At 45.5% G+C, this 27,216-nt stretch overlaps 1 protein-coding gene across 2 annotated transcripts in view; it reads right to left on the bottom strand.

The window, feature by feature from the left end:
- Positions 1-9,571: 9,571 nt before the first annotated feature.
- Positions 9,572-27,216, bottom strand: part of mdfi (MyoD family inhibitor) — a 100,698-nt gene continuing 83,053 nt past the window's right edge. Inside the window, exons 3-4 of one of the 2 annotated variants that reach the window (XM_080209763.1) lie at positions 21,332-21,658; positions 9,572-9,653 (exon numbers count right to left, since the gene is read on the bottom strand). In XM_080209763.1, coding sequence (XP_080065889.1) covers positions 9,619-9,653; positions 21,332-21,658 — 362 coding nt within the window. In that variant the 3' untranslated portion in view covers positions 9,572-9,618. Of the gene's footprint in view, positions 9,654-17,185; positions 19,225-21,331; positions 21,659-27,216 lie in introns of those variants that run through there. The other variant, XM_080209762.1, reaches the window with a different exon arrangement.

Below are 27,216 nucleotides of genomic sequence, written 5' to 3'. Positions count from 1 at the left end.
ATTTGAAACAGGAGAGGCCATTCAGCCCCTCCAGCCTGTCCTGCCATTCAGTTAGATTGTAGCTGTGACCTGTCTCCTTAACTCCACCTCCCAGCTTTGCTTCCACAATCCTTCATTCCCTCATCCAGAAGATCTATCAATGAGAGTTTCAAATTTTCAAATGATCTCCAGACACAGCAGCTCCTTGTGGGAGAAGGTTCCGGATTTCCAGGGATTGTGTCAGGAAATGGCAGATGAAGTTTAAGATGTGGAGATGCCGGTGTTGGACTGGGGTAAACACAGTAAGAAGTCTCACAAGACTAGGTTAAAGTCCAACAGGTTTATTTGGTAACACAAGCCACTAGCTTTCAGAGCGCTGCCCCTTCGTCAGGTAAGTCAACTGATGAAGGGGCAAAGCTCCGAGAGCTAGTGACGTTTGCTACCAAATGAACCTGTTGGACTTTAACCTGGTGTTGTGAGACTTCAGATGGAGTTTAATCCTGGCAAATGCATTTTGGAAGATCTAATGCAGATGGGAAATTTACAGTAAATGGCAGAACCCTTAAGAGTATTGATAGCAGAGGGATCTTGGTGTACAGGTACACAGGTCACTGAAAATGGGAACGCAGGTGGCGAAGGTAGTTGAGAAGGCATATGGCATGCTTGTCTTCATCGGCTGGGGCATTGGGTTTAAAAATTGGCAAGTCATATTGCAGCTTTATAGAAACTTAGTTAGGCCGCATTTGGAATATAGTGTTCAATTCTGGTTGCCACACTGCCAGAAGGATGCGGAGGCTTTGGAGAGGGTACAGAAATGATTTACCAGGATGTTGGCTGGTATGGAGGGCATTAGCTATGAGGAGAGGCTGGAGAAACTTGGTTTGCTCTCATCGGAATGACGGAGGTTAAGGGGCGACCTGATAGAAGTCTACAAGATTATGAGGGGCATGGACAGAGTGGATAGTCAGAAGCTTTATCCCAGGGTGGAAGAGTCAATTACTGGGGCACAGGTTTAAGGTGCAAGGGACAAGATTTAAAGGAAATGTACGGGGCAGATTTTTTTTTTACAGAGGATGGTGGGTGCCTGGAACTCGCTGCTGGGAGAGGTACTGGAAGCAGATACGATAGCGATTTTTAAGAGGCATCTTGACAAGTATGTGAATAGGATGGGAATAGAGGGATATGTTCCCTGGAAGGGTAGGGGGTTTTAGTTAAGGCAGGCAGTATGGTCAGTGCAGGTTTGGAGGGCCGAAGGGCCTGTTCCTGTGCTGTAATTTTCTTTGTTCTTTGAAATGTTTCCCGCAGATGAAAAGCTCCTTTCTTTCGAACCCATCAATCTTTTGATCCTCAAATTCCTTTAATTTTTTAAACCCCTTGATATACATTTTTTAATGTCCAAGGAAAGGAAATCTAGTCCATGCAACCCACTCTTGTAACTGCACGCTTACAGCCTGTATGCTTCACTGTGATGGGATGGGGCCTTTGGCTATTATCTGATTCTATTGGTTCACATTCCTACCCAGAGATTAGCATTCAGAAAGTAGAGTTCACACGGCCAACACTCAGGTCACTCACAGGTTACTCTTGTTACCTGAGTGACTGAGTGCTTTTGATGAGTCTAGATGATACATGTAACATAACCTTTAGCAAGTGGATGGAGGTCTCATGGCCCAATGGGTAGTATCCTTACCTCTGAGCCAGAAGCATTGGGTTCAAGTCCCACCCAGGATTAGGTGGCTGAGGAAGGTGAGTTCTTAACGCAGTCATATGGGTTGAGTATAAACTTGCAAAATCCTTCCAAAGACTCCAGTTGGCTGGCAGTAAGAGTGGGCGAGATTCCTGGTCAGCCACGCTTGATATGGAGTGGCGCCCCTCAAACTATAAACCCCTGGCGACAGACTAGTGACCTGTTCCAGAAGTTAGTAGATGGAAACAGACGTAAGTCTGTCTTAATGAGCCACTAGGTGCAGGGAAAGAATTGAAAATGGAACATCTGGGCTAACACCTGCCCTCAACTACCAGGGAAATGTCACACAATTTGACACTGAAATTCTCCCATTTCTCCCACTACAGGAATTACAGCAAATGGGATGGAAACTTGGACGGATCATTTAAAAGTCCGTTGAGTTTGGGCAGGAGCCTCCGGTCTTTGGGCACACGCGGACGGAGAATCCCACCCAGAATGTTATGTATTTGCACTAATTCTTATTGGCTGACTGAAATCTGCTTTATTAATATATTCACCAGAAAGGGTGTCACAATTCGCTCACATGGGAAACAGGCAGAGAAGAAGCGGCCATTTAAGAGAGCACATACCTATAAAGTTACACTAGTTTAAACCCTCCATGCTCCCGAGTGTCATTCTCCAATATTCAACATAAAGTAATTTCTAAACTACTGTTCCTTCATCTCAGTAAACAGAGCTGTGAACTGTAAACAGCTGACTGGATCCTCTCTACGATAAATGTTGAGAATTTCACAAGCAGTCAACTCTCATTCCAAGTGGTCCAATGCGTCAATGAGAATTTTGTAATCCTATTACATCAATCTTTATAAATAACCCAGTTGGATTACTAGAATAACCACAGGTTTCCATCGCGATGGTAAAACAGTCTAAAATTCTAATGCATTCAGAAATAAATTCCCCAATAGTTGGTCAAATTTATTGGATAAAGTTTGTAATGCCTCAATGCTTGTGTCTAGTAATTACAATACAATGGAACCTTTAACTTTCTAACAAATTCTTTCTTAAATCTCGGAACAGGGGAGCTCCTTCTCCCCTCTGCATTCACCTTTCTCTGAAGCCAGTTCCTGACACAGTATGAAGTCACTCTGGTATCTTTCAAGTCATTCTGAAGGGTATTGATCATTATTTATATCAAATTATCATTATTTTTACACCACCTTAATGATCAATCTGATTTCATTGCCTCTGGATCACAGTGTTGATTTGAATCACTTAATTCAAGCTGACTTTCTCGTACTCTACCTTGGGAGTGCTGCATTGCCGATGGTGCAGCGCTGTTGGAGATGCTGTATGATGTGAGGTGATATATTTTGGTACATCCAATTCAGCTGGGAGCTCTAAACTAAATGGCAGAACTATCAGCAGCATTGACACACAGAGTTCTGGCAGTGTGGGTCCACCAATCCTTAAAAGTGGCAGCACAGGGGGAAAAGGTGGTGAAGAAAGCATATGGCGTGCTTGTTCATTGGACAGGATATTGAGTATAAAAGTTGGTAAATTTTGTTAACGTTGTATAAAACCTTGGTTAGGCCACATTTGGAATACTGTGTCCAATTCTGGTCACCAAACTACCAGAAAGACATGGAGACTTTGGAGAGAGTACAGAAAAGGTTTACCGGGATGTTCCCTGGTATGGAGGGTATTAGCTATGGGGGAAGATTGAATAAACTGGGATTGTTCTCCCTGGAAAGATGGAGGCTGAGGGGTGACCTGACAGAAGTTTATAAAATTATGAGGGGTATGGATAGGGTGAACAGGAAGCTTTGTCCCAGGGGCAGAAATGCCAAATACAAAGGAGCACAAGTTCAAGATAAGGGGTACAGGTTCAGTGGAGATGTGTGGGAGAAATATTTTATACAGAGGGTGGTGGAAGCCTGGAATGCGTTGCCGAGTGAGGTGGTTGAGGCAGTTATATTAGCCACACTTAACACAGAGACATATGCTATGAATAGACATATGACCAGATGGGGATTAGAGGGATACAAGTGGTTGGTTTAGCTAGGACAAAGTGATTGGTGCAGGCTTGGAGGGCTGAAGGGCCTGTCCCTGTGCTGTACTATTCTTTGTTCTTTGCTGTTTGTTTTCAGATTGCCAGTGGTATTACACTGTCAGAGTTGCTGCAAAGTTACTGGCACTGTCTTTTCTATAACAGATAATAACACTGAGGCTCTCTCTGTCTGTTGGATATACAAATTTCCAAGCAACAATTTAATGAGGAGTAAAGTTCTCCCTAATGTCCTGGACAATATCCATCCATCTATCCAACAACAAAACACATTGACCAGAATTGTCCAGGGTCACATTTCTTCCTCCACCATGCCCCCCCCAACCCCTCACCTTCACCCTGCATTTACTCCACTCCCGCCACCGCCAGCAGGAACAGAGAATTTGGCACTCAACCATTTACTACAGCGGGACCAGAGAATCCTGGCTGCCGGCGAGGTCGGAAAATTCCAGTCATTATCTGGCCATTCACCTAATTTGCTGTTTGTGGGATCTTGCTGTGCACACTTGGTGTGCTTCTCACACAGCTGGGACTGTAGCTCAGAACTAATCCATTGGTTGCCAAGCAATCTGACCTTCCCAAAGAGTGATCATGTGTCATAAACCTGTAAGTTCTTTATTCAAACATCTGCACAGGAGTTATTTAGGCACAAGCCTCAGACTGGATTAGTTAAAAATGTATAACATGTAGTTCTCCAAATTTTAGAACTCTTTCCTTTTTCTTATAGCATAAATGTCTACAAAACTCAGGACTGGTGTTACAACACCACAGCTTCATGATTTAAACTTCTATTTATATTTAACCTTTGGGGCCATCCTCTTAATATTTCTTGTTATTCTTCAATTTGTGGAAGTAATAAAGACATCCTTCATTATTGAAGTAATCCTGATAGGATCAGTCTGCTGGTCTGGCTGTGGTTTAAGGAGAATAGTTAAGTATTTGTGTAAAGTGAGACAGACTCTGCTTGAATATGTATCCCACATGATTTGGGTCAACCCACTAGATACCTGGTTCAGATTAGATCCCAAAATGAGTTACCACAAATTCTGGCAAATTAACACAACTTTCAACCCATTTTCTTTCTTTTTTCAAACAGCTATGCACAGTTTGATTTGTTTTCATGGACAGATACAATCTTGCAAAACCATCAAAGTGAAATAAACAAAGCAGCTTGTGTGTGTATTCTTAATTCAGGACCTCAGAGGGGACGTGGCAAGAATTTGAGAGTCCCAAAGTTTGGTTCAGTTTCCAAATTGCAGTTTGACTTGAATTCTCAGTTAAAGAGTTGGGAGTGATAGTGGCGTAGTGGTAATATCACTGGACTAATCATCCAAAGTTTGAGGAAAATGCTTTGTCCAAGACTGCAAGAAACTACAAAGCATCGTGAATGAAGCCCAGTCCATCGCTCAAACCAGCCTCCCATCCATTCTCACTGTCTGCACTTCCTGTTGCCTCGGAAAAGCAGCCAGCAAAATCAAGGGCCCCACACACCCCGGACGCACTCACTTCCATCAGGAAAATGATACAAAAGCCTGAGGTCGCTTAACAATCGACTCAAGAACAGCTTCTTCCTTCCTGCTGTCAGACTTTTGAATGGACCTACCTCACATTAAGTTGATCTTTCTCTATACCCTCGTTATGACTGTAACACTACATTCTGCATTCTCTCCTTTCCTTCTTTATGAACAGTATGTTTTGTCAGTATAGCGCGCAAAAAACAATACTTTTCACTCTACGCTAATACATGTGACAATAATAAATCAAATCATATTTAATATAATGCTCTGGGGTCCTGGGTTAAAATCCCAGGAATTTAAATTCAATTAATAAATCTGGAACATGAAGCTAGTTACCATAATGGTGACCATGACAATTATCATCAATTGTTGGAAAACCCATCTGGTTCACTAATATCCCTTTAGGGAATGAAATTTACCACCTTTACCTGGTCTGGCCTACATGTAACTCCTGACCAACACCAAAATGGTTGACCATTCTTTGAAATGGTCCAGTGAGACACTTGGTTCAAAGGCAATTAGGGATGGGCAACAAATGCTGGCCTTACCCATGACATCCACATCCAGTAAACCAGAGAAGTAATAAACTCTGCAAATTCAACCTTTCTAAGTGATCATGAATTAAGCTCTACACACTCTTCCTCCTTCCATCATCCTCACTGTGACAGAATCAAAACCCACATTTTACCTGGTTCAAGATTTCAGACATACTGCAAATTATGGATTTCCCTAAATCCCTTTTCCCCTACAAGTTACAGGCTTTGAAAATGTAACACAAGTGCTAATGGGCTTATCACTGCATCAATAAGATGAGGGGAAGATTTAAAAGTGGGTTCCTTCTCATTCTGCATCGAGTCAGCTGATCACGGCTGGGTGAGAGCTGCAATTGGACAACCCGGACATGTTCCCAGACACGGATCACTTTCAGCTGGAAAGGGGAGGCAAGGAAATTGATGAGTTTGAAAGATTGCTAATTAACGTGCTAGGAAACCAATTAGAAGAGCCATTTGGTCTTTTCATCCCTTCGTGCCCTTAAGATAGTAATCTTACCGCAGATCAGGATCCATGGATACTAAAACTCTTTCAATAATTCACCAAACTTTTCATTTTCCATCATTCTGAATGCAGACAGCCTAAACAACCATGGCAGCAGAGTTCAATTCCAACTGACTTAATCTACACCCTCTCTCATTTCAACAGCAATGAGAGTTAACAGTGCTGATTCCTATCCTTAGAAGATCAATTGCTCTTCCAGTGAGGCCTTCCATGCTGCCCTGATAGAGAACATCCCCGAAGTACTGAGGTTCTTTTTTATTCATTTGTGGGAATGGGTGTCGCTGGCTGGCCAGCATTTACTGCCTATCCCTAGTTGCCCTTGGAGGGCAGTTGAGAATCAACCACATTGCTGTGGCTCTGGAGTCACATGTAGGTCAGGCTGGGTAAGGATGGCAGATTTCCTTCCCTAAAGGGCATTAGTGAACCAGATGGGTTTTTACGACAATCAACAATGGCTTCATGGTCACCAGTGGATTCTTAATTCCAGATATTTTTTATTGAATTCAAATTCCACCATTTGCTGTGGCAAGACTTGAACCCAGGTTCCCAGAACATTAGCTGAATTTCTGGATTAATAGCCTAACCATCATCTCCTTGGTTTTATAGAGACTTTAATTGGACAGAGTCTTGATCCTCGTTGGAGCATTGTATTCAGTTTTGACACTGCACCACAGCAAAGATATATTGGCCTTGGAAGTACAGCTCAGGTTCACCTGAATAATAGGAACATAGGAATTCGGAGCGAGAGTCAGCAACTCAGCCCTTCAACCTGCTCCACCATCTAAATGATCACGGCTGATCTCCATCTCATCCTGACTCCACTTCCCTGCCTTTTCCTCATAGCCCTTTATCCCACTTTTGATTGAATATTTATCTATCTCTTTCATGAATCCACTGATTGATTCTGCATCCACTGCACTCTGGGGCAGTGAGTTCCAAAGATTCACAACCCTCTGAGAGAAGTAGCTGCTCCTTATCTCTGTCTTGAACCTCCCCCTCTTATTCTACAACTATGACCTCTTGTCCAAGACTGTTCTAAAAGGGGGAACGTTAGGTGAACATTTACTTTATCAATCCTATTGAGCATTTTACATACCACAATCAAATGCCTCTAGTGCCATCATTTCCTTCCTCAAAGGAGGTGACCAAAACTGAGCACAGTGCTCCGAGTGCGGTCTCACCAACACCTTATACAATTGTAACAACACTTCACTACTTTTATACTCCAGACCCTTTGCAATAAGTGCCAAGAAAAGCCGAAATTGTGAAGAATCTGGTTTAGATTGAGATGGTGGCTGACAGAGGGAATGGAATTGGTGGTTTGTGTTTATTAGTGCCACAAATAAGCTTACATTAACACTGCAATGAAGTTACTCTGAAAATTTTGATTTGATTTATTATTGACACGTATTAACATACAGTGAAAAGTATTGTTTCTTGCGTGCTATACAGACAAAGCATACTGTTCATTGAGAAGGAAACAAGAGAGTGCAGAATGTAGTGTTACAGTCACAGTTAGGGTGTAGAGAAAGGTCAACTTAATGCAAGGTAGGTCCATTCAAAACTCTGACAGCAGCAGGGGAAGAAGCTGCTCTTGAGTCGGTTGGTACGTGACCTCAGGTTTTTACATAATTTTCCCAGTGGAAGAAGGTGGAAGAGAGAATGTCTGGGGTGTGTGGGCTCCTTAATTATGCTGGCTGCTTTGCCGAGGCAGCAGGAAGTATAGACAGAGCCAATGGATGGGAGGCTGGTTTGTCTGATGGATTGGGATACATTCATGACATTTTGTAGTTCCTTGTGGTTTTGAGCAGAGCAGGAGCCCATACCAAGCTGTAATACTACTAGAAAGAATGCTTTCTATGGTGCATCTGTAAAAGTTAGTGAGAGTCTCCTGGTCGCCACACTCAGGAGCCTGTTCAGGTACTCTGAGGGAGAATTTAACATGGCCGATGCACCTTATCAGCACGCCTTGAAATGTGGGAGAAAACTGGAGCACCTGGAGGAATCCCAAGCAGATACGGGGAGAACATGCAGACTCCGCACAGACAGTCACCTGGGGCTGGAATTGAACCTGGATCCCTGTCACTGTGAGGCAACGGTGCTAACCACTGTGCCACCGTGCCATCCCAAAGGTGAGAGGATAATTGGCTTTGGAAACATAATCGATGTCAGGCCTGAAACAGCGATCCAGAGCATTCACCTTTAACACCAAACCTCTGCGCAATGGAATTTCTGAGGTAATTTTACAATGAAATGGATCAATTTCATCTGAATTATATCCACTCACACCCCAGATCTTTTTAGATGCCCAGACATTTACAGCTGTGAAGGAGGCCATTTGACCCATTGTGTCTATGAAGGTCAACCTTTATTCATGCTTCATATAGCGTTAGTCAGGTCACCAGCTTGCTGTGCCTTCCATGAAAATATAACTCATGTTCAAAAATACAGTTTTGTGTATTTTTTCCCTATAAATCAAATGTTGGTATTGTGACTCATCCAGTGAGACATGGCAAGCTCGCTGTTTCTGTAACTCCACCCTTGAGAAACTTCTCATAAAAAATAGACACGTTTTATTAATAACTCAGGGTGTTTATTGCAGTGGACTACACAGAGAGAAGGAGGATTGTGAGACCTGCAGCTCAGCATTGTACGTAGCTGCTGTTTCTTAATATGCAAATCACAAAGTATCCTGTTGGAGGGATAATCTTACTGAGTGGAGAGGGCATTGTGAAATGTGATTTTTATATCAAGTTACCTTTGTCAAATCTCCTTAAATTACCACAATATTGTTGCTTTGTTACACGGAGAGGAATGAGATTTCTCTGGAAGGCTGGGAGAAGTCTCACCGGTAGCTCCTTGCATGACGCACTGGTTCTCACAAACCACAATGACATCTGGCCCTCAGTTCTCGGGAGAGGGAGTTCAGCCAGAATTCTTGCTGTTGACCACACCTTCTGCTTGCAAGTGTGGAGTTGAGCTGAGGACATGGTTGGGCCTGCCTGCAAGATCTTCATTGGTTGCTGAGAGTCAGTGGCTTGGCCACCACACCAAGAAGCACTGTAATAAAGAGCTGCTGAAACTTCTAGAACTGCAGCTACGGCTCATCGAATATTACTCTCACTCCTGAGTCTGAATATTCTGGGTTCAAATTCCACTGGAGAGACTTAAAATCCAAAGTGTACTGAGAGGCTGCAACACTGCCGTGGGTGCTGATCCTCAGATGAGGAACTAATCCAAAGCTTGTCTACCCCGTCAAATGCCTTGATTTGCTCTCAGTATGGGAAGTGCTGGGAAAAAGAATCTTCTCTTTGCTACTTCCAGGACCTATTCTGGCTCCTGTAGAGAGCTGCAAGAGAGTTCGAATTAAATTTAACAGCAACATTTCTTTAAAGATTTTGTTGAAGAGGGCGGCACAGTGGTTAGCGCTGCTGCCTCACAGTGTCAGGGACCAGGGCTCGATTCCCAGCTTGAGTCACTGTCTGTGTGGAGTTTGCACTTTCTCCCTGTATCTGTGTGGGTTTCGTCCGGGTGCTCCGGTTTCCTCTCACAGTCCGAAAGATGTGCTGGTTAGGTGCATTGGCCTTGCTAAATTTTCCCTCAGTGCACCCAGGCAGGCGGCAGAGTGTGGCGACTAGGGGATTTTCACAGTAATTTCATTGCAGTGTTAATGTCAGCCTACCTGTGACATTAGTAAATAAACTTTAACTTACTTTCAGAAAGATTTGGAAACGGTAAGAAAAGGTATCAAAGTGAAACCATTGTCATGTCATTTACAGTCACCTCTGAACTCTTTAAAAATCAGGTTGGGAAGGACACAATTGCAGCACTTGTCACACTCAAAGAGAAACCATCAAATTGGACCACAGAGGGTGGGGTGGTGGCGGGGAGAGGCTGGGGTTCTCTAACTGGATCCAAACTCAGATTCCAGAACTAAAAGAGACAACATAATAACCCACCTGATCACAGTAACACTCGAATGAACAAAAGGTTAAACGGAAAAGTTAATTCTAAAAGCTTTAATAAACTTTAAGGGCTTTAGAAACATACAGAACACTTTCATTAAACTTCCCATCTCACCCACAATCTTCCAAATGAAGTCACAGGTTGGAACTGTGTGAAGGTGAGCAGGTATGGAAATATTAAATAAACAAACAAATACTGAAGAGTTACAGAATCAAATTTACTGTCAATATAAACAGCCCGAGCTCTTTGCCCAAGTTTCTGATCTTGACAGGAGAGAGCTTTAAAATCAGGCATCACTCTAACTGTGCAAAAAACACCCCTAAGCATTACAGATAAAACACAAGAAAACATCAATATAATAAGTCCCTCATTTAACTCACATCAGGGGGCAGAGTTAATGCAAGTGGGCTTCTCAAATAATATGGGACTTGTCTGATTTCAGTAAGAGTAATAAATAAATTAACATCTTATTTGCATTGATTACTTGTTTTAGAAATGTGACTGTCATTTGCTGTCTTCCACGACCCCCAGCTGGGTTAGTCACGAGGAAGAAGATCCTTTGTCCATTTGACCCCAGTCTTTTTCTTACGAACTGTTCTGTCAATTTGGACGAGATGTTTTTAACGATGGTGAATGCAGGGCCAGCACTTGCTCTCTGGACCCCTGCCGGGTGGTACTGCCCCAGCTGGAAAGTTCTTCTCCAATTGCTCTCTTTCCACTCCCTCTAGGAAAGGTGGCAAACTTTGAATTGTACTTTGGTGCACAGTGCAGGTGACATTAAAGAACTGCGTGGAGCTGGTACCTCCTATTGCAGTAGTCTCTTAGGTGAATTGGATATTAGCTTCTCCAGGGTGATTCTGAACATGGCTGCTTCACTCGCCTTCACTGGAAATCCCACTGGGGCCTGGCATGAAATCAAAGACCAGGTTCACTCCAGGTTGGTGCTGAGTTCACTGATTACAGCCAACATGGTGCTGGGACACAACAGCCAGGCAGTGGGATCCAGGGGAGGAATCAGGAGTTGCTATCGGGAAGCTTAAACGTCAAGGGGATTGGAGTATCGGAATAGGAAATGCAACTGTATAGGGCATTGGTGAGACCACACCTGGAGTATTGTGTGCAGTTTTGTTTGTCCTTATCTGAGGAAGGATGTCCTTGCTACAGAGGGAGTATAGCGAAGGTTTACCAGGCTGATTCCTGGGATGGCAGGTCTGCCATGTATCGAGAGACTAAGTCAGTTAGGATTATACTCACTGGAATTTAGAAGAGTAAAAGGGGATCTCACAGAAACTTAAAAAACTCTATCTGGGTTAGACAGGGTAGATTCATAAAAAATGTTCCCATTGGTTGGGGAGTCCAAAACTAGGAGCCATAGTTTGAGGATAAGAACTTTTAGGACTGAGGTGAGGAGAAATTTTTTCACCCAGAGGGTGGTGAATGTGTGGAATTCACTCCCACAGAAAGTAGTTGAGGCCAAAATGTTGTTTGATTTCAAGAAGAAATTAGTTATAGCTCTTGGGGCTAAAGGGATACAAGGGGAAGGCAGGATCAGGATACTGAATTTGATGATCAGCCATGATCAAAATGAGCGGCAGAGACAGCTCAAAGGGCCGAATGGCCTCCTCCTACTTCTAGATTCTATGTTTCTCTGTTTGAAAATTAGGTGTGGACAAGATTGGCTTGGATTATAATCCTGCCTGCAGTTCCAGAACTTTGATACCAAAGATTGTGAGGCTGGACAAGCATCACTGCCTTTGGTTATTGAAGCAGAGAGCAAGTCTACGTTTAAGGTTGGGTTAGACAGATGATTTAAAGGGACATGGAGCAGATAGGATTTGGATCTTGCTATTGTGGAGGGCTAGCATCAACAAGGACTGACTGAGTGGCCTGTCTCCATGTTGTAAATTCATTATTAAAATAACTGTCAACAATTGGAACTCACAACTCGCGATTAACTGACGGACTGAGATATCAGAGAACAGTCATTCTCCAGTAACCAGATCCCAGCAGTCAGGAGGAGAAGGGGGAAGATTTGGGAGAAAGCTGATGATTGGAAGCAATCAATATATTGATTGGAATACCAGGAGACCAATCAGCTCATTGTAACTTTCACTGAATTTAAGACAAGTTATCAGGCAGAACTTGATAAGGAAATGTCAGCACAGATGATCAAAAGGCTTTGTTAAAGAGGTAGGTTTTAAGAAGCACCTTAAAAGAAAGAGAGATATAGAGATGAAGAGGTTTGGAGAGTTTAGCAAGCTCAGCGCCTTGTGGTTGAGGGCCCAATGGAAGCTGGATTCAATTCTGGCCTTGGGTGATTGTGTGGAGTTTGCACGTTCTCCCCGTGTCTGCGTGGGTTCCCTCTGGGTGCTCCGGTCTCCAACCACAGTCCAAAGATGTGCAGGTTAGGTGGATTAGCCACGCTAAATGGTCTCTTAGCGTCCCAAAATGTGCTGGTTGGAGGATCAGCCATTGTAAATGTACAGGGTGACAGGGATAGGCCAGTAGGGGGGATGGAGGGGAGGGCCTGGGTGGAGATGCTCTTCTGGAGAGTCAATGAAGACTCAATGGGCTGAATGGTCTTCACCAGTCTTCACTCCCTCTGAATAGCTACATTTCTGGTAGCAGAAACATGTAGAGAGACTCTCTCCCCCCTCCTTCCCCCTGACATCACCAATATAAAACAACATTACAATAAGCTGGCAACAAAACACTGCCCAGAAGTACTAATAACATTAGGCTGCATTGCCAAATGAAAACACAATCAATCATTTGATTTGACTTTAATATTTCATGCTAGTAATAAATTATCAGCTTGTAGTTTGAGATGTTTACTTTTAAAAAAAGAATCAGAGATGGAGGGAGGGACGTGGCATTACTATGAATTAACAAAACCATATCCTTTAACACCATGGAAACTTTCTGTTTGTAAATACTTTTCATATCCCAAGAACCTTTACATTAGAACTGGAGTCACTAACAGGAAGAGTATTTTACCTCCACCGTTTTATTATATCAGAGATGGTTTATTAAGTGTTTCATTATGTCAGGAGTTTCATTGTGTTGGTGGCGTTATTAAATTAGCGTTTCCCTGAATCAGGGTAAGTCGATAATTCGTTACAGCAGAACTAACAGTAAATGGGAATTCTGTTGCAGTAAATGGTCGCGACTGGAATGACTACATCCTGAACAATGGTTCACTGTGTAATTGTTACACTCTCTAATCCTCATGACCGTCCTTCCCTGTGGCTCTGGGTCCTGAGTTTGAGTTGAGGCAGGCAGTTTGCTTTCCTCAAGGTGAACAAGCTGAGACTAGCTCATGTCCTGCTCCTGATCGGGGCACTTCCCTGTGGAAGTACCGTTTGGGAAAGTGAGCATGTGCTCACTCACGTAATCAGATTGTGGCTGAATTACACCTCAACTCCACTCAACTACCTTTACTCCAGACCCCTCAATCCCCTTAGCCAATAAAGATCCGCTGTTCTGACAGGTGATTTTTATCTGACTCCAGCATCTATTCTGTTTTTGGGTTTGAGTTCCAGATTTTCACTCCTCTGTGAAGAAATGCTTCCAGACATCAGCCTGAGTGACCTGGCTGCAAGCTTATGGTTCCTGGGATTCCAACACCAGGGGCAATAGTTTCTCTCTGAATAACCAATCAAATCTCTCAAAGCACCTCAACTAGGTCAACCTTTAATCATTCAAACAGAAGGAGATTCAGGCTAGCTTTTTGTGGAACTTGTCCTCCTCAGAGAAACTCCTTCGAGAGAATTGAGCACCTATTTTCTGGTGATGTTGGTTGAGGAAGGTCTATTGGCCAAGACACAGGAGGATCTCCATGTTCTTTATAAAGTGTCACATGGGAGGGGAAGGTAAAGGAACTGCCAAGGAAGGAATAGAAAGCCAAGAGGGAAGAGAGAAAAGATCCCCATCAAACCAGAAGTGTAAGAGGAATATGAAGACCAAGGAAGGGGAGCGAGATGAGGGGAACATATTGGAAGAGAACCTTACAGGGCAAGAGTGGAATGGCTGAAAGTTCAGCCTCTAGCCATGTAGAAAGACATAGAGTCACAGAGGTTTATAGCATGGAAACAGGCCCTTCAGCCCAACTTGTCCATGCTACCCTTTTTTTAAACAACTAAACTAGTCCCAATTGCCATTATTTGGCCCATATCCCTCTATACCCATCGTACCCATGTAACTGTCTAAATGCTTTTTAAAAGACAAAATTGTACCCGCCTCTACCACTACCTCTGGCAGCTCGTTCCAGACACTCACCACCCTCCATGTGAACAAATTGCCCCTCTGGACCCTTTTGTATTTTCCCCTCTCACCTTAAACCCATGCCCTCTAGTTTTAGACTCCCCTACCTTTGGAAAAGATATTGACTATCTAGCTGATCTGTGTTCCTCATTATTTTATAGACCTCTATAAGATATTCCCTCAGCCTCCTACATTCCAGAGAGAAAAAAGTCCCAATCTATCCAGCCTCTCCTTATAACTCAAACCATCAAATCCTGGTAACTTCCTAGTAAATCTTTGCTGCACTCTTTCTAGTTTAATAATATCCTTTTTATAATAGGGTGAACTGTAAATAATGGAGACAAGTGGAGAATGAACAGCAATGCCGAGGGCATGAGTGATGGATTTATGGGCCAGTGTGTCCAACACTTCGCCAGACCCAACACATCGCACCTGAGTACAAAAGTACCACTTTTCCAGTCTTCAACATGTAGTGTGAACAACGGAATTGAGATGGGGAGAGACTGCGACAGATGTATCCGGCAACAAACAATTTAATCCAATTCAATATCATTTTAGACTCAGAAAATTGCTTTTCAGGTGATTCGCCCAGTAAAATCAAAAGACAGGCGATAGGTGTCAGTCATGGGTCAGTGTGTCACACACTCAACTCTGAGTTGAAGTTCAACTCCACTTGGAGAGGTGATCCGGAGTTCTCCAACCCTGCCTGCTCTGGGATTCTGCTGCTGCGAATGAAGATTTGACGGAGTGCCAAATTCTCCATTCTCACTGGTTGCGGTGGGGCGGGGGATGGGGGCGTTGGGGGGGGGAGGGTGCGGGTGAAACGACATTGGAGAATTCCAGCTGGGGGAAAGCAGGGGGGGGGGGGGGGCGGTGGGGGTGAGTGGAACGAGATTGGAGAATTCCAGCCATGAACCCTACAATCTAGGCTAACACTCCCAGAGCAGTACTGAGCGAGTGCTGCACTGCTGCACTGTTGGAGATAGCTGAGGCATTATATCAGAGCCTAGTCTCCCCTCCCAGGTGGATATAAAAGATCCAATGGCCATGTTTTCAAGCAAGGGCAGGAGATTTTCTCAACATTACCATAAACAGGTGAATGGGGTTGTGAGATTTTGCTATGCACCAACTGGGCTGTAATGTTTCAACTGCGGCAAAAAAACAAAATTCTGCAGCTGCTGAAGATCTGAAATAAAAACAGACGATGCTGGAAAAACTCGGCCAGTTTGTCAGTATGTGTGCAGAGAGGAACAGAGTTAACATTTCCAGTCCAATCTGACTCCTCAGACCTGCTTAGGTTTTTCCAGCACTTTCTGCTTTTATTTACGATGGAAGTACTTCAATGTCTGAAGAACATAATAATATAAGAACTAGGAGCAGGAGTCGGCCATCTGGCCCCTCGAGCCTGCTCCACCATTCAATAAGATCATGGCTGATCTTCTTATGGACTCAGCTCCACTTACCCGCCCGCTCACCATAATCCTTAATTGCTTTACTGTTCAAAAATTTATCTATCCTTGTCTTAAAAACATTCAATGAGGGAGCCTCAACTGGGCAGGGAATTCCACAGATTCACAACCCTTTGGATGAAGAAGTTCCTCCTCAACTCAGAAGCACTTTGGGATGTCCTGTAATTGTGAAAGGCGCTATACAGATGCAAGTCTTTCTTAGTAAGATACAAGGAAAGCTGAAAACAACACATAAAGTAAATGAAAAGGTATGGGTTGGATGGGGGGAGATGTGCGTTTGAAGGGGTTGTGGATGAAGTGAAGACTGAAGGAGATGTGGCATTTCACAGTTTGAGGGAGTCAGGATGGAGCAGTTAGAGATGCCGAGACTGCAATAAATCTCGGTTTTAACACTGAGAGAATGGAAGCAGCAGGAATGTCAAAGTGAGATGAGGAAATTCCCAAATTGTCTTGAACCTTACACAGTGCATGGAATACGGAATGCCGGAAAAGTAAAAGGAACTTTCTCCTCAAGTAAAAATTGTGCAAAATATTGAAGCTGTTGACACTTTCCAGCAAGTGTGAATATTTAAATCATAATATCACACAAAAAAAAGACAGACATATTCTGTCAAATTGACATCTAGAATAAAGAGAATATAAAATCAGTTCCTTTTTCTGCTTCAGCCTTGTGTTTGGATAACTGGTTAATAGAAGAGGTTTATCAGGAGGGGTAAATGTGCTTCCAGTCACTCTGTTAACAGGTTAGGATTCACAGAATCAGACAATGATACAACGCCGCAGTCCATTGGCCCATTGTGACTGGGCCAGCTGCTGGAAAGAGCCAACCAATGAACTCCCCTGCTCTTTCCCCATTGGTCCGTTCTGTTTTCCCTTCAAGTATTTATTCAACTTCCTTTTTTTGCAAGTTAATTGAGTCAGCTCACCGCCCCACTTTCAGGCAGTAGGTTCTAGATCACCTTGTTTGCCACCGCTGCCAGGGAGAATGGAGAATTTGGTACTCAGGCAGAACTCCATTCACTGCAGCGGGACTGGAGAATCCCAGTCGCGGGCAAGGTCGGAGAATCCCAGCAGTGGGCGAGGTCAGAGAATTCCAGTCGTGGTTAAGGTCGGAGAATCCCAGTTGTGGGTGAGGTCGGAGAATCCCAGTCGTGGGTGAGGGCGGAGAATCTCAGCAGCGGGCGAGGGTGGAGAATCTCAGCAGCGGGCGAGGTCGGAGAGTCCCAGTCGTGGGCGAGGTCAGGGAATTCCAGTTGATATCTAAAAAAAATTCTCCTCTCCACTCTGCTTCTTTTGTCAGTTAGATTCCTCTGCTATCAGACTGCAATGTGATACTGTATTATTGTACTATTCATTGCACATTGAAGTTCCTGTAAACTGTGGTGTTCCAATGGAAACATTATCACTGAACAAGGAAATAGAGCCTTTGCTCATATATATCACACCTGCCATTAAAACACCCCATAATTCCATCAGATAGTATCCCCCATTGTTCAATGAGTTCATCCACTTGGCAGTTTATTCACAATATTTTCTACTGGGCTTCAAGGATCCCTCTGTTTGATTCCTGTTGCCCTCATTAATCTCTTGAACATCAGTCTGAAATTACCTGACAAATCCCTGCTGGCAATGGGCCTGGGAGGAGCGGATTGTGGGACTGGAGGAGGTTACCAGGAGAGATGGAAAGAGCAGTGATGGGTCTGGCTCTGTCCAAAACAGCTGCATCTCTCACAATCCATGGAATAAGAAGCTGCGGGGCATCAAAAGTAACCCATTGAATGTCAGTACCTTCAGGAAATGAGTCAAAACACTTGAAGAATTATCATATTAAAGACTGGAAAGGTCTCAAGATGCAATCCCTATTGCAGTGCGATAATGAATCCCACCATTAAGAGTGCCTGACCAAACGAGTCACCTCATTGCGCAAAGTTGGGAGGAGAGGATTGGAGAGCACTGATTGTTTCCCAGCTCCCTGGCATTGTAAATTCGTTTTAAAACTAGCCTTCATGTTGGCAATGCCATATCCACACCTTAAAAAACTGGCCCATTGCCCCCCATTAACAAACATAAAGGGGGCCTTGCTCCTGTTTTTGGAGGCTGCTCCAAATGCCTGACAAGAGGCCTGACACCATTTTGGGTTGGATATTTTTCAGGTGGTCTTGGGGCACAGGATGGTGAACCCTGGAACTGGCTCTTTTGCATCCATTTTTATGCTTGTAAAGTAAGTGCAATGTGGACCAATTTCTATCGCAAGAAATCTTCATGGGTTTAAAGAGGGAAGTAGACAGGCTCTTGACAACAGGCGGAATTCGGAATTATTAAAAATGTGTGAGTGAGTTGTATGAATAGGTGTGATTGGTGGACTGAAGGTCATAACCTGCCACATCACCATTGCCAAGGAGAGCTGGGATACTGCTTTATTCACACGAGTCTGTCACTGTGAAGCCACAGGGAGCAGCCTGAGGACTGGAGGCAGCAGAAGACTGGAAGTGAACAGGTAACCCTCCATTGCTCACTGCCATCTCAGCATGTCTCCCATGACCCCACTTCCAAACTGGTCTTCCTGCCCCATTTCCCACAGGACACAACAGGATTGGGATCGAGTCCATGGACTGAAGTGGTGATTCAACATGGGACATTGCAGGGGGAATATTCTAACAGGCGAAGAGGAACCGTATAAACTGCTCAGCAAAAAAGCTTTGGAGATTGAAGTGTTTGACGAGCAAAGGTTTAAACATAATAGCTGAACAATGTTCAGCGAACCTCGCTGTTAAAATGAAAGAGATACCAACAACGTCATTCTGATATTGTCTTATCTTCCAGTCTTGACAACAATCAGTTTCAGAGTTGAAATCCTCATAAACAGTTCTTATCTTGCATACACTTGTTCTAATATCTGGATAGCCTCTGAGACAGACCAGAACAAACAGTCCAGTTCAATGATGCCAGTGTGGATTCCCAGGATTCACATTTACGAGGAGAAGCAGAGGCCACAGCACTCCATACAGATCTCCAGACAGTCTGCTGATTCACAGCACGCATCTACAATGCCACAATCCAGATCACACGGCAAGTCACAGGGCACACACTCCTCGGAGCCACAGCAGAAGCAGCAGGAACTGTCCGAACTGCAGGTGCCACAGGTTGCACAGTCCAGCACGAGATTGCACAGGGTGAGGAACTGACAGAACAGGCAGGCCAGGATGCAGTGTACACAGCAGTCTGCACAGAGAGAGAGAGAGAGAGAATGACAGTGAGATGGAGTCTGACCAGAAAACTTTGAAAAAAATACTGGATGTTCCTGTCTACCCGGGCTCATATCTGTGACAAAAATTAAACCTAATCCTGCCTCCAAATAGCCTCTAATAATGATCACTGGACAGTGCTCAGGATCAGGAACCCTGGCTGATTTCCCCTCTCTCCCTTACCCAGGGATCACTGGACAGTGATCAGGAGCAGGAACCCTGGCTGATTTCCCCTCTCTCCCTTACCCAGGGATCACTGGACAGCGATCAGGAGCAGGAACCCTGGCTGATTTCCCCTCTCTCTCTCTCTCTCTCTAACCCAGGGATCACTGGACAGTGCTCAGGATCAGGAACCCTGGCTGATTTCCCCTCTCTCCCTTACCCAGGGACCACTGGACAGTGATCAGGATCAGGAACCCTGGCTGATTTCCCCTCTCTCTCTAACCCAGGGATCACTGGACAGTGAACAGGAGCAGGAACCCTGGGTGAACATTCATCTAGCCCCATTCTATCAGCCTGATCTACAGCCATCGAGATGAGGAATGAGTCAGAGTTTTATTTTGCAATAATCCGCATTGCTTTCTCAGGTAATCTTAGACTAAAACTATCTCCATGGGTTCGAATGAACCAATCTGAATTCACTGTGGATCATACACCCACACAGCATATCCCATTGGGGTCTGGGCCATTTTAATCCCCTTGCTAACTAACTGAGTAGCCAGAGTAACCACTCCCCAGTTACCCATCCAGGAGAGATCTGTTCCCAGACGGATCCCAGCCCAGGCTCACAATGAGCCGGAATGTTCTGTAATGACACCGGGGCTCTCAGCTGGACATGGGGGGTGTTGGGGAATTTCAGTTTGAAGCTTTTGTCTTCTATCCAATCTAATTCTTCTGTTTCTCACACTTCAGTAGCCTTCAATTAAATACAGGAATTAGGAGTGAGAGGAGGCCATTCAGCCCTTTCAGCCTGTTCCACCATTCAATAGGATCATGGCTGATCTCTGTCTTGTTCTAACTCTACTTCCCTGCCTCTTCCCCACAGCTTTTTATCCCATTTTTCATCAAACGCTTGACAGGGTGATCTATCACTGCAGCTTCTGATGTTGCCTGGATACCCAGATGCACACACAGTCCCAAAGACAGGGAAAAGATCACTATCCAGATTTTCTTCCACTGTTTTTCATTTTGACTTGCTTACCCGGGTACTTGTGTGGCTCGGTGGCACAGTGGTTAGCACTGCTGCCTCACAGCGCCAGGGACCTGGGTTTGATTCCCGGCTCTGTCTGTGTGAGTTTCCTCTGGGTGCTCCGGTTTCCTCCCACAGTCTGAAAGATTTGCTGGTTAGGGTGCATAGACCCAAACACCTACTGGTGCGTGGTGATGAAGGGAATTTCACAGTAACTTCATGGCAGTGTTAATGTAAGCCTTACTTGCGACTGATAAATAAACTTTAAACTCCAGCCAGGGACTGGACCCAAGTGTCACAAATAGGCTGAGATTAACACTGCAATGAATTTACTGTGAAATTCCCCTATTGCCACATTCCAGTGCCTGTTCGGGTATAAATAACAAAAAACAAAGAAAAGTACAGCACCAGAACAGCCCTCCAATCCCGTGGCGATCATGATGCCCGAACTAAACTTAAAAAAAACTTCTGCCTTCACTTGGTCTGTGTCCTCCATTCCCTCCTTATTCATGTACCCATCTTAAATATTGCTGATGTGCCTACTTCCACCACCTCCTCTGGCAGCGTGTTCCAGGCACCCACTGCTCTCTGCGTGTAAAATCCCCCCCATACATTTCCCTTAAACTTTCTCCCTCTCACCTTGAAACTGTTCAGTGAAGGAGAATTTAGCATGGCCAAAGCACTTAACTAGCATGTCTTTGGACTGTGGGAGGAAACCAGAGAAAACCCATGCAGACACGAGGAGAATGTGCAGACCCCACACAGACAGTGAGCCAAGCTGGGAATCGAACCCAGGTTCCTGGCGCTGTGAGACAGCACTGCTAACCACTGTGCCACCGTACCGCCCCATACCACCGATTCCAGATGACACGGTTGAACCTGAATCCACGCTCACCTTCCTCTGCGTCTGAAGGGATCTGCGAGGCGGTTGACCTGGAGCTGGATTTACTCTTCTTGCTGCTGTGACTGTTGATGGAAGGGAACGATTGCAGTTTTCCATGCTGCTTCTCTGAGGTTAATGGTGTCAAGTATTCCCCAGCACCACCGCGCGCTCTGTGTCCGGTTGGAGGACGGCACACTGAGCTTACTGATGCTCTGACAACTTCAGTGTCTGTGCTGTTTGAGGGGGCTGCCTGCTTGATGCCGTTTTGTGATAAATTAGAACTCTCTCCAGAATCGTCCGGTGTCAAGCATCTTACTGGAAGGGAAGCCTCAGGTTGATCTTAGAAAAAAGATGACAAAAAAGCTTTAATCACCATGGTTACTTTTACTTGGGACCCTCTGACAGTGCAGCGCTCCCTCAGCACTGACCCTCTGACAGTGCGGCACTCCCTCAGCACTGACCCTCTGACAGTGCGGCACTCCCTCAGCACTGACCCTCTGACAGTGCGGCACTCCCTCAGCACTGACCCTCTGACAGTGCGGCACTCCCTCAGCACTGACCCTCTGACAGTGCGGCACTCCCTCAGCACTGACCCTCTGACAGTGCGGCACTCCCTCAGCACTGACCCTCTGACAGTGCGGCACTCCCTCAGTACTGACCCTCTGACAGTGCGGCACTCCCTCAGCACTGACCCTCTGACAGTGCGGCACTCCCTCAGCACTGACCCTCTGACAGTGCAGCACTCCCTCAGCACTGACCCTCTGACAGTGCGGCGCTCCATCAGTACTGACCCTCTGACAGTGCGGCACTCCCTCAGCACTGACCCTCTGACAGTGCAGCACGCCCTCAGTACTGACCCTCTGACAGTGCGGCACTCTTTCAATCCCGACCCTCTGACAGTGCGGCACTCCCTCAGCACTGACCCTCTGACAGTGCGGCACTCCCTCAGCACCGACCCTCTGTCAGTGCGGCATTCCCTCAGCACTGACCCTCTGACAGTGCGGCACTCCCTCAGCACCGACCCTCTGACAGTGCGGCACTCCCTCAGTACTGACCCTCTGACAGTGTGGCACTCCCTCAGCACTGACCCTCTGACAGTGCGGCACTCCCTCAGTACTGACCCTCTGACAGTGCGGTGCTCCCTCAGCACTGACCCTCTGACAGTGCGGCACTCCCTCAGCACTGACCCTCTGACAGTGCGGCACTCCCTCAGCACCGACCCTCTGACAGTGCGGCATTCCCTCAGCACTGACCCTCTGACAGTGCGGCACTCCCTCAGCACCGACCCTCTGACAGTGCGGCACTCCCTCAGCACCGACCCTCTGACAGTGCGGCACTCCCTCAGCACTGCATCAGAATTGTCGACCACTCATATTCTGGAGCCTGGATTGAAGCTATGTAGGTTCTGTTTCAGATGGAAGGGGATGACCCAGAGAAGCAGGTCAGTGCCCGCAAGGCAGGTAGAACTGATGAGGTTTCAATTAATAAAAGCTGCACGTCTGCTGGAACTGCCGGTGCCTGAATCCTGATTGAATTAATGTGGCCCCGGTTTTATACAAATACACTGTATTATCTGCCCATGCTAATTAAAATCTGTGCATTGGAGAGAATATAAAGACCTTGGGAAAGTGAAATCAATCATCTCACTTCACATCAAGTCACTGGAGCAATTTAATTTTAACTTTTTAATTTGAGAAACATTCTGTGGATGATTCCTGTCTGAATCAATTTGCTTTGGATTACTTTGAGATGTAATACAGCTTCCTATTTTAGTCTGGATTTGAAACTTTATTCAAAAGTTCGAATTCTTCCCTCATTCCCACTCTAGAGTCTCCTAAACCCATATTGTTCCTTTCCCCGGATATCTCCACTCTGATAGTGCAGAATCCACTTTGGGAAACTGGAGGGGTCGCCTGTGAGTGGTCAGCTCATCATCAAAGACTAGACTTGTCAGTACAAGAATGTGAACCAGCCAACAAGGAGTGTAATCACCAGGACTGTTCCAATCAGAAAGCAGATCTGCTCCTGGACTCCTCCGGAATGGGAAAGGGAATATAACCAGAGCAAGGAGCGAGAGTTTCTACAAACTTTCACTGCCCACTTAGCCTCCCGGACGCTGGGAGAGCAGGGAGCCCACTCGCTGTTCCTTGGATTTTCTGCTTTCGTTCTGTATTTCCAGCATTTAGTTTTTATATCAATGGCAGGAAAATTAAGTTGCAATATGGCATAGCACAGCTCAGTGTAACCCACACACCGTCACAACTAGAACATCAGCAAACTGCGCATCTGTCACACTGCAAATTTCCCTCACTTTGATTTGATTCATTATTGTCACATGTATTAACATACAATGAAAAGTATTGTTTCTTGCGCACGATACAGACAAAGCATACCATTCATAGAGAAAGAAAGGAGAGAGTGCAGAATGCAGTGTTGCAGTCATAGTTAGGGTGTAGAGAAAGATCAACTTAATGCAAGGTAAGTCCATTCAAAAGTCTGACAGCAGCAGGGAAGAAGCTGTTCTTGAGCTGGTTGGTATATGACCTGACACTTTTGTATCTTTTTCCCGATGGAAGAAGGTGGAAGAGAGAATGTCCGGGGTGCGTGGGGGGTCCTTGATTATGCTGGATGCTTTGCCGAGGCAGCGGGAAGTGTAGACAGAGTCAATTCACAACCCTTTGTAGTTTCTTGCGGTCTTGGGCAGAGCAGGAGCCCATACCAAGCTGTGATACAACCATAAAAGAATGCTTTCTATGGTGCATTTGTAAAAGTTGGTGAGAGTCATAGCTGACGTGCCAAATTTCCTCAGTCTCCCAAATCAGTTATTTATTGAGAGTCAGTTGCACAAAACTGCAATACAGACTGGCAAATATAGTCAGTGCTGTTTAAACACAGGGGTTACATTACTGGTGGGGATGGGTCTGTCACTGTATAACACTGGGGTACAGTACTGGTGTGGATGGGTCTGTCGCTGTATAACACTGGGGTACATTACTGGTGGGGACGGGTCTGTCGCTGTATAACACTGGGGTACAGTACTGATGGAGATGGGTCTGTCGCTGTATAACACTGGGGTACAGTACTGGTGGGGACGGGTCTGTCGCTGTATAACACTGGGGTACAGTACTGGTGGGGACGGGTCTGTCGCTGTATAACACTGGGGTACAGTACTGGTGGGGATGGGTCTGTCGCTGTATAACACTGGGGTACAGTACTGGTGGGGACGGGTCTGTCGCTGTATAACACTGGGGTACAGTACTGGTGGGGACGGGTCTGTCGCTGTATAACACTGGGGTACAGTACTGGTGGGGACGGGTCTGTCGCTGTATAACACTGGGGTACAGTACTGGTGGGGATGGGTCTGTCGCTGTATAACACTGGGGTACAGTACTGGTGTGGATGGGTCTGTCGCTGTATAACACTGGGGTACATTACTGGTGGGGACGGGTCTGTCGCTGTATAACACTGGGGTACAGTACTGATGGGGATGGGTCTGTCCCTGTATAACACTGGGGTACAGTACTGGTGGGGACGGGTCTGTCGCTGTATAACACTGGGGTACAGTACTGGTGGGGACGGGTCTGTCGCTGTATAACACTAGGGTACAGTACTGGTGGGGATGGGTCTGTCGCTGTATAACACTGGGGTACAGTACTGGTGGGGACGGGTCTGTCGCTGTATAACACTGGGGTACAGTACTGGTGGGGATGGGTCTGTCGCTGTATAACACTGGGGTACAGTACTGGTGGGGACGGGTCTGTCACTGTATAACACTGGGGTACAGTACTGGTGGGGACGGGTCTGTCACTGTATAACACTGGGGTACAGTACTGGTGGGGACGGGTCTGTCACTGTATAACACTGGGGTACAGTACTGGTGGGGACGGGTCTGTCACTGAATAACACTGGGGTACAGTACTAGTGGAGGTTTTGGGCGTTATTGGGAGGCACAGCAGAAGTTCACCCCAAGGAGGAGGAAACGTGCTAAGGGGAGGGTGACGCGTCCATGACTGACGAGGGAAATCAAGGACAGCATAAAAGCAAGAGAAAAAGCATAAAAGTCATGAAGATTAGTGGGAAGCCAAAGGATTGGGAAGCCCTTAAAAGTGAGCAGAGGACAACTGAAAAAGCAACAAGGGAGGAGAGGATGAAATATGAATGTAAACTAGCTAGTAATATAAAAGATAGAAAGAATTTTTTTCAATACAAAGAAGGTAAGAGAGAGGCAAAAAATAGACATTGGACCACTGGAAAATGAGGCTGGAGGAGTAATAATAGGAAACAAAGCAATGGCAGAGGAACTGAATGGTTACTTTGCATCAGTCTTCACAGTGGAAAACCCCAGTGGGATGTCAGAGCTCCAGGAGAGTCAGGGGGCACAGGGCAGTGCAGTGACCATCACTAAGGAGAAGGTTCTGGGGAAATTGAAAGGTCTGAAGGTGGATAAATCACCTGGATCGGATGGACTACACTCCAAGGTTCTAAATGAGATAGCTGAGGAAAATATGGAGGCATTGGTGGTGATCTTTCAGGAGTAACTGGAGACAGGAGGGTCCCAGAGAACTGGAACATGGCTAATATAACACCGCTGTTTAAGAAGGGAGGGAGGCAGCAGATGGGAAATTATAGACTGATTAGCCTGACTTCGGTCATTGGCAAGGTTTTAGAGTCCATTATTAAAGATGAGATTGTGGAGTATTGGGGGTGATTGATAAAGTAGAACTGAGTCAGCACGGCTTCGTCAAAGGGAGTTCATGCCTGACAAATATGTTAGAGCTCTCTGAGGAGGGAACAAGGAAGTTAGATAAAGGAGAATCAGCGGATGTGATTTATTTAGATTTCCAGAAGGCCTTTGAGAAGATGTTGCATAGGAGACTGTTAAATAAGTTAAAAGCCCATGGAATTAAGGGTAAGATCATGGTGAGGATAGAGGATTGGCTGACTGGCAGAAGGCAGAGAGTGGGGATAAAGGGGAATTTTTCAGGATGGCAGCCGGTGACTAGTGGTGTGCCTCAGGGGTCGGTGCTGGGACCACAATATTTCACAACTTACATTAACGATTTGGAAGGCACTGTTGCGAAGTTTACAGATGATACAAAGGTATGTAGAGGGACAGATAGTACTGAGGAAGCAGGGAGGCTGCAGAAGAACTTGGACAGGTTAGGAGAGTGGGTAAAGAAGTGGCAGATGGAATACAATGTGGAAAAGTGTGAGGTTATGCATTTTGGGAGGAGGAATGGAGGCATAGAGTATTTTCTAAATGGGGAAATGCTTAGGAGATCAAAAACACAAAGGGACTTGGGAGTCGTTGTTCAAGATTCTTTGAAGATTAACGTGCAGTTCAAGTGGCAGCTTGGAAGGCAAATGCAATGTTAGCATTCATGTCGAGAGGTCTAGAATACAACAGGAATGTACTTCTGAGGCTGTATAAGGCTCTGGTCAGACCCCATTTGGAGAATTGTGAGCAGTTTTGGGCCTCATATCTAAGGCAGGATGTGCTGGCCTTGGAAAGGGTCCAAAGGAGGTTCACAAGAATAATCCCTGGAATGAAGAGCTTGCCGTATGAGGAATGGTTGAGGACTCTGGGTCTGCACTTGTTGGTGTTTAGAAGGTTGAGGGGGAACCTTATTGAAACTTACAGGATACTGCGAGGCCTGGATAGAGTGGACATGGAGAGGATGTTTCCACGAGTAGGAAAAACTAGAACCAGAGGGCACAACCTCAGGCTAAAGGGACGATCCTTTAAAACAAAGATGAGGAGGAATTTCTTCAGCCAGAGAGTGGGGAATCTGTGGAACTGTTTGCTGCAGAAGGCTGTGGAGGCCAGGTCACTGAGTGACATTGACCTGAGTGTCAGTGAGTGACATTGTGTGACACTGACCTGAAACACTGAGTGT

Source organism: Carcharhinus amblyrhynchos, chromosome 22, assembly GCF_965287045.1.
Source record: "Carcharhinus amblyrhynchos chromosome 22, sCarAmb.v2.hapA, whole genome shotgun sequence".
Lineage (NCBI taxonomy): Eukaryota > Metazoa > Chordata > Chondrichthyes > Carcharhiniformes > Carcharhinidae > Carcharhinus > Carcharhinus amblyrhynchos.
This window is presented reverse-complemented; position numbering and strand designations above follow the sequence as displayed.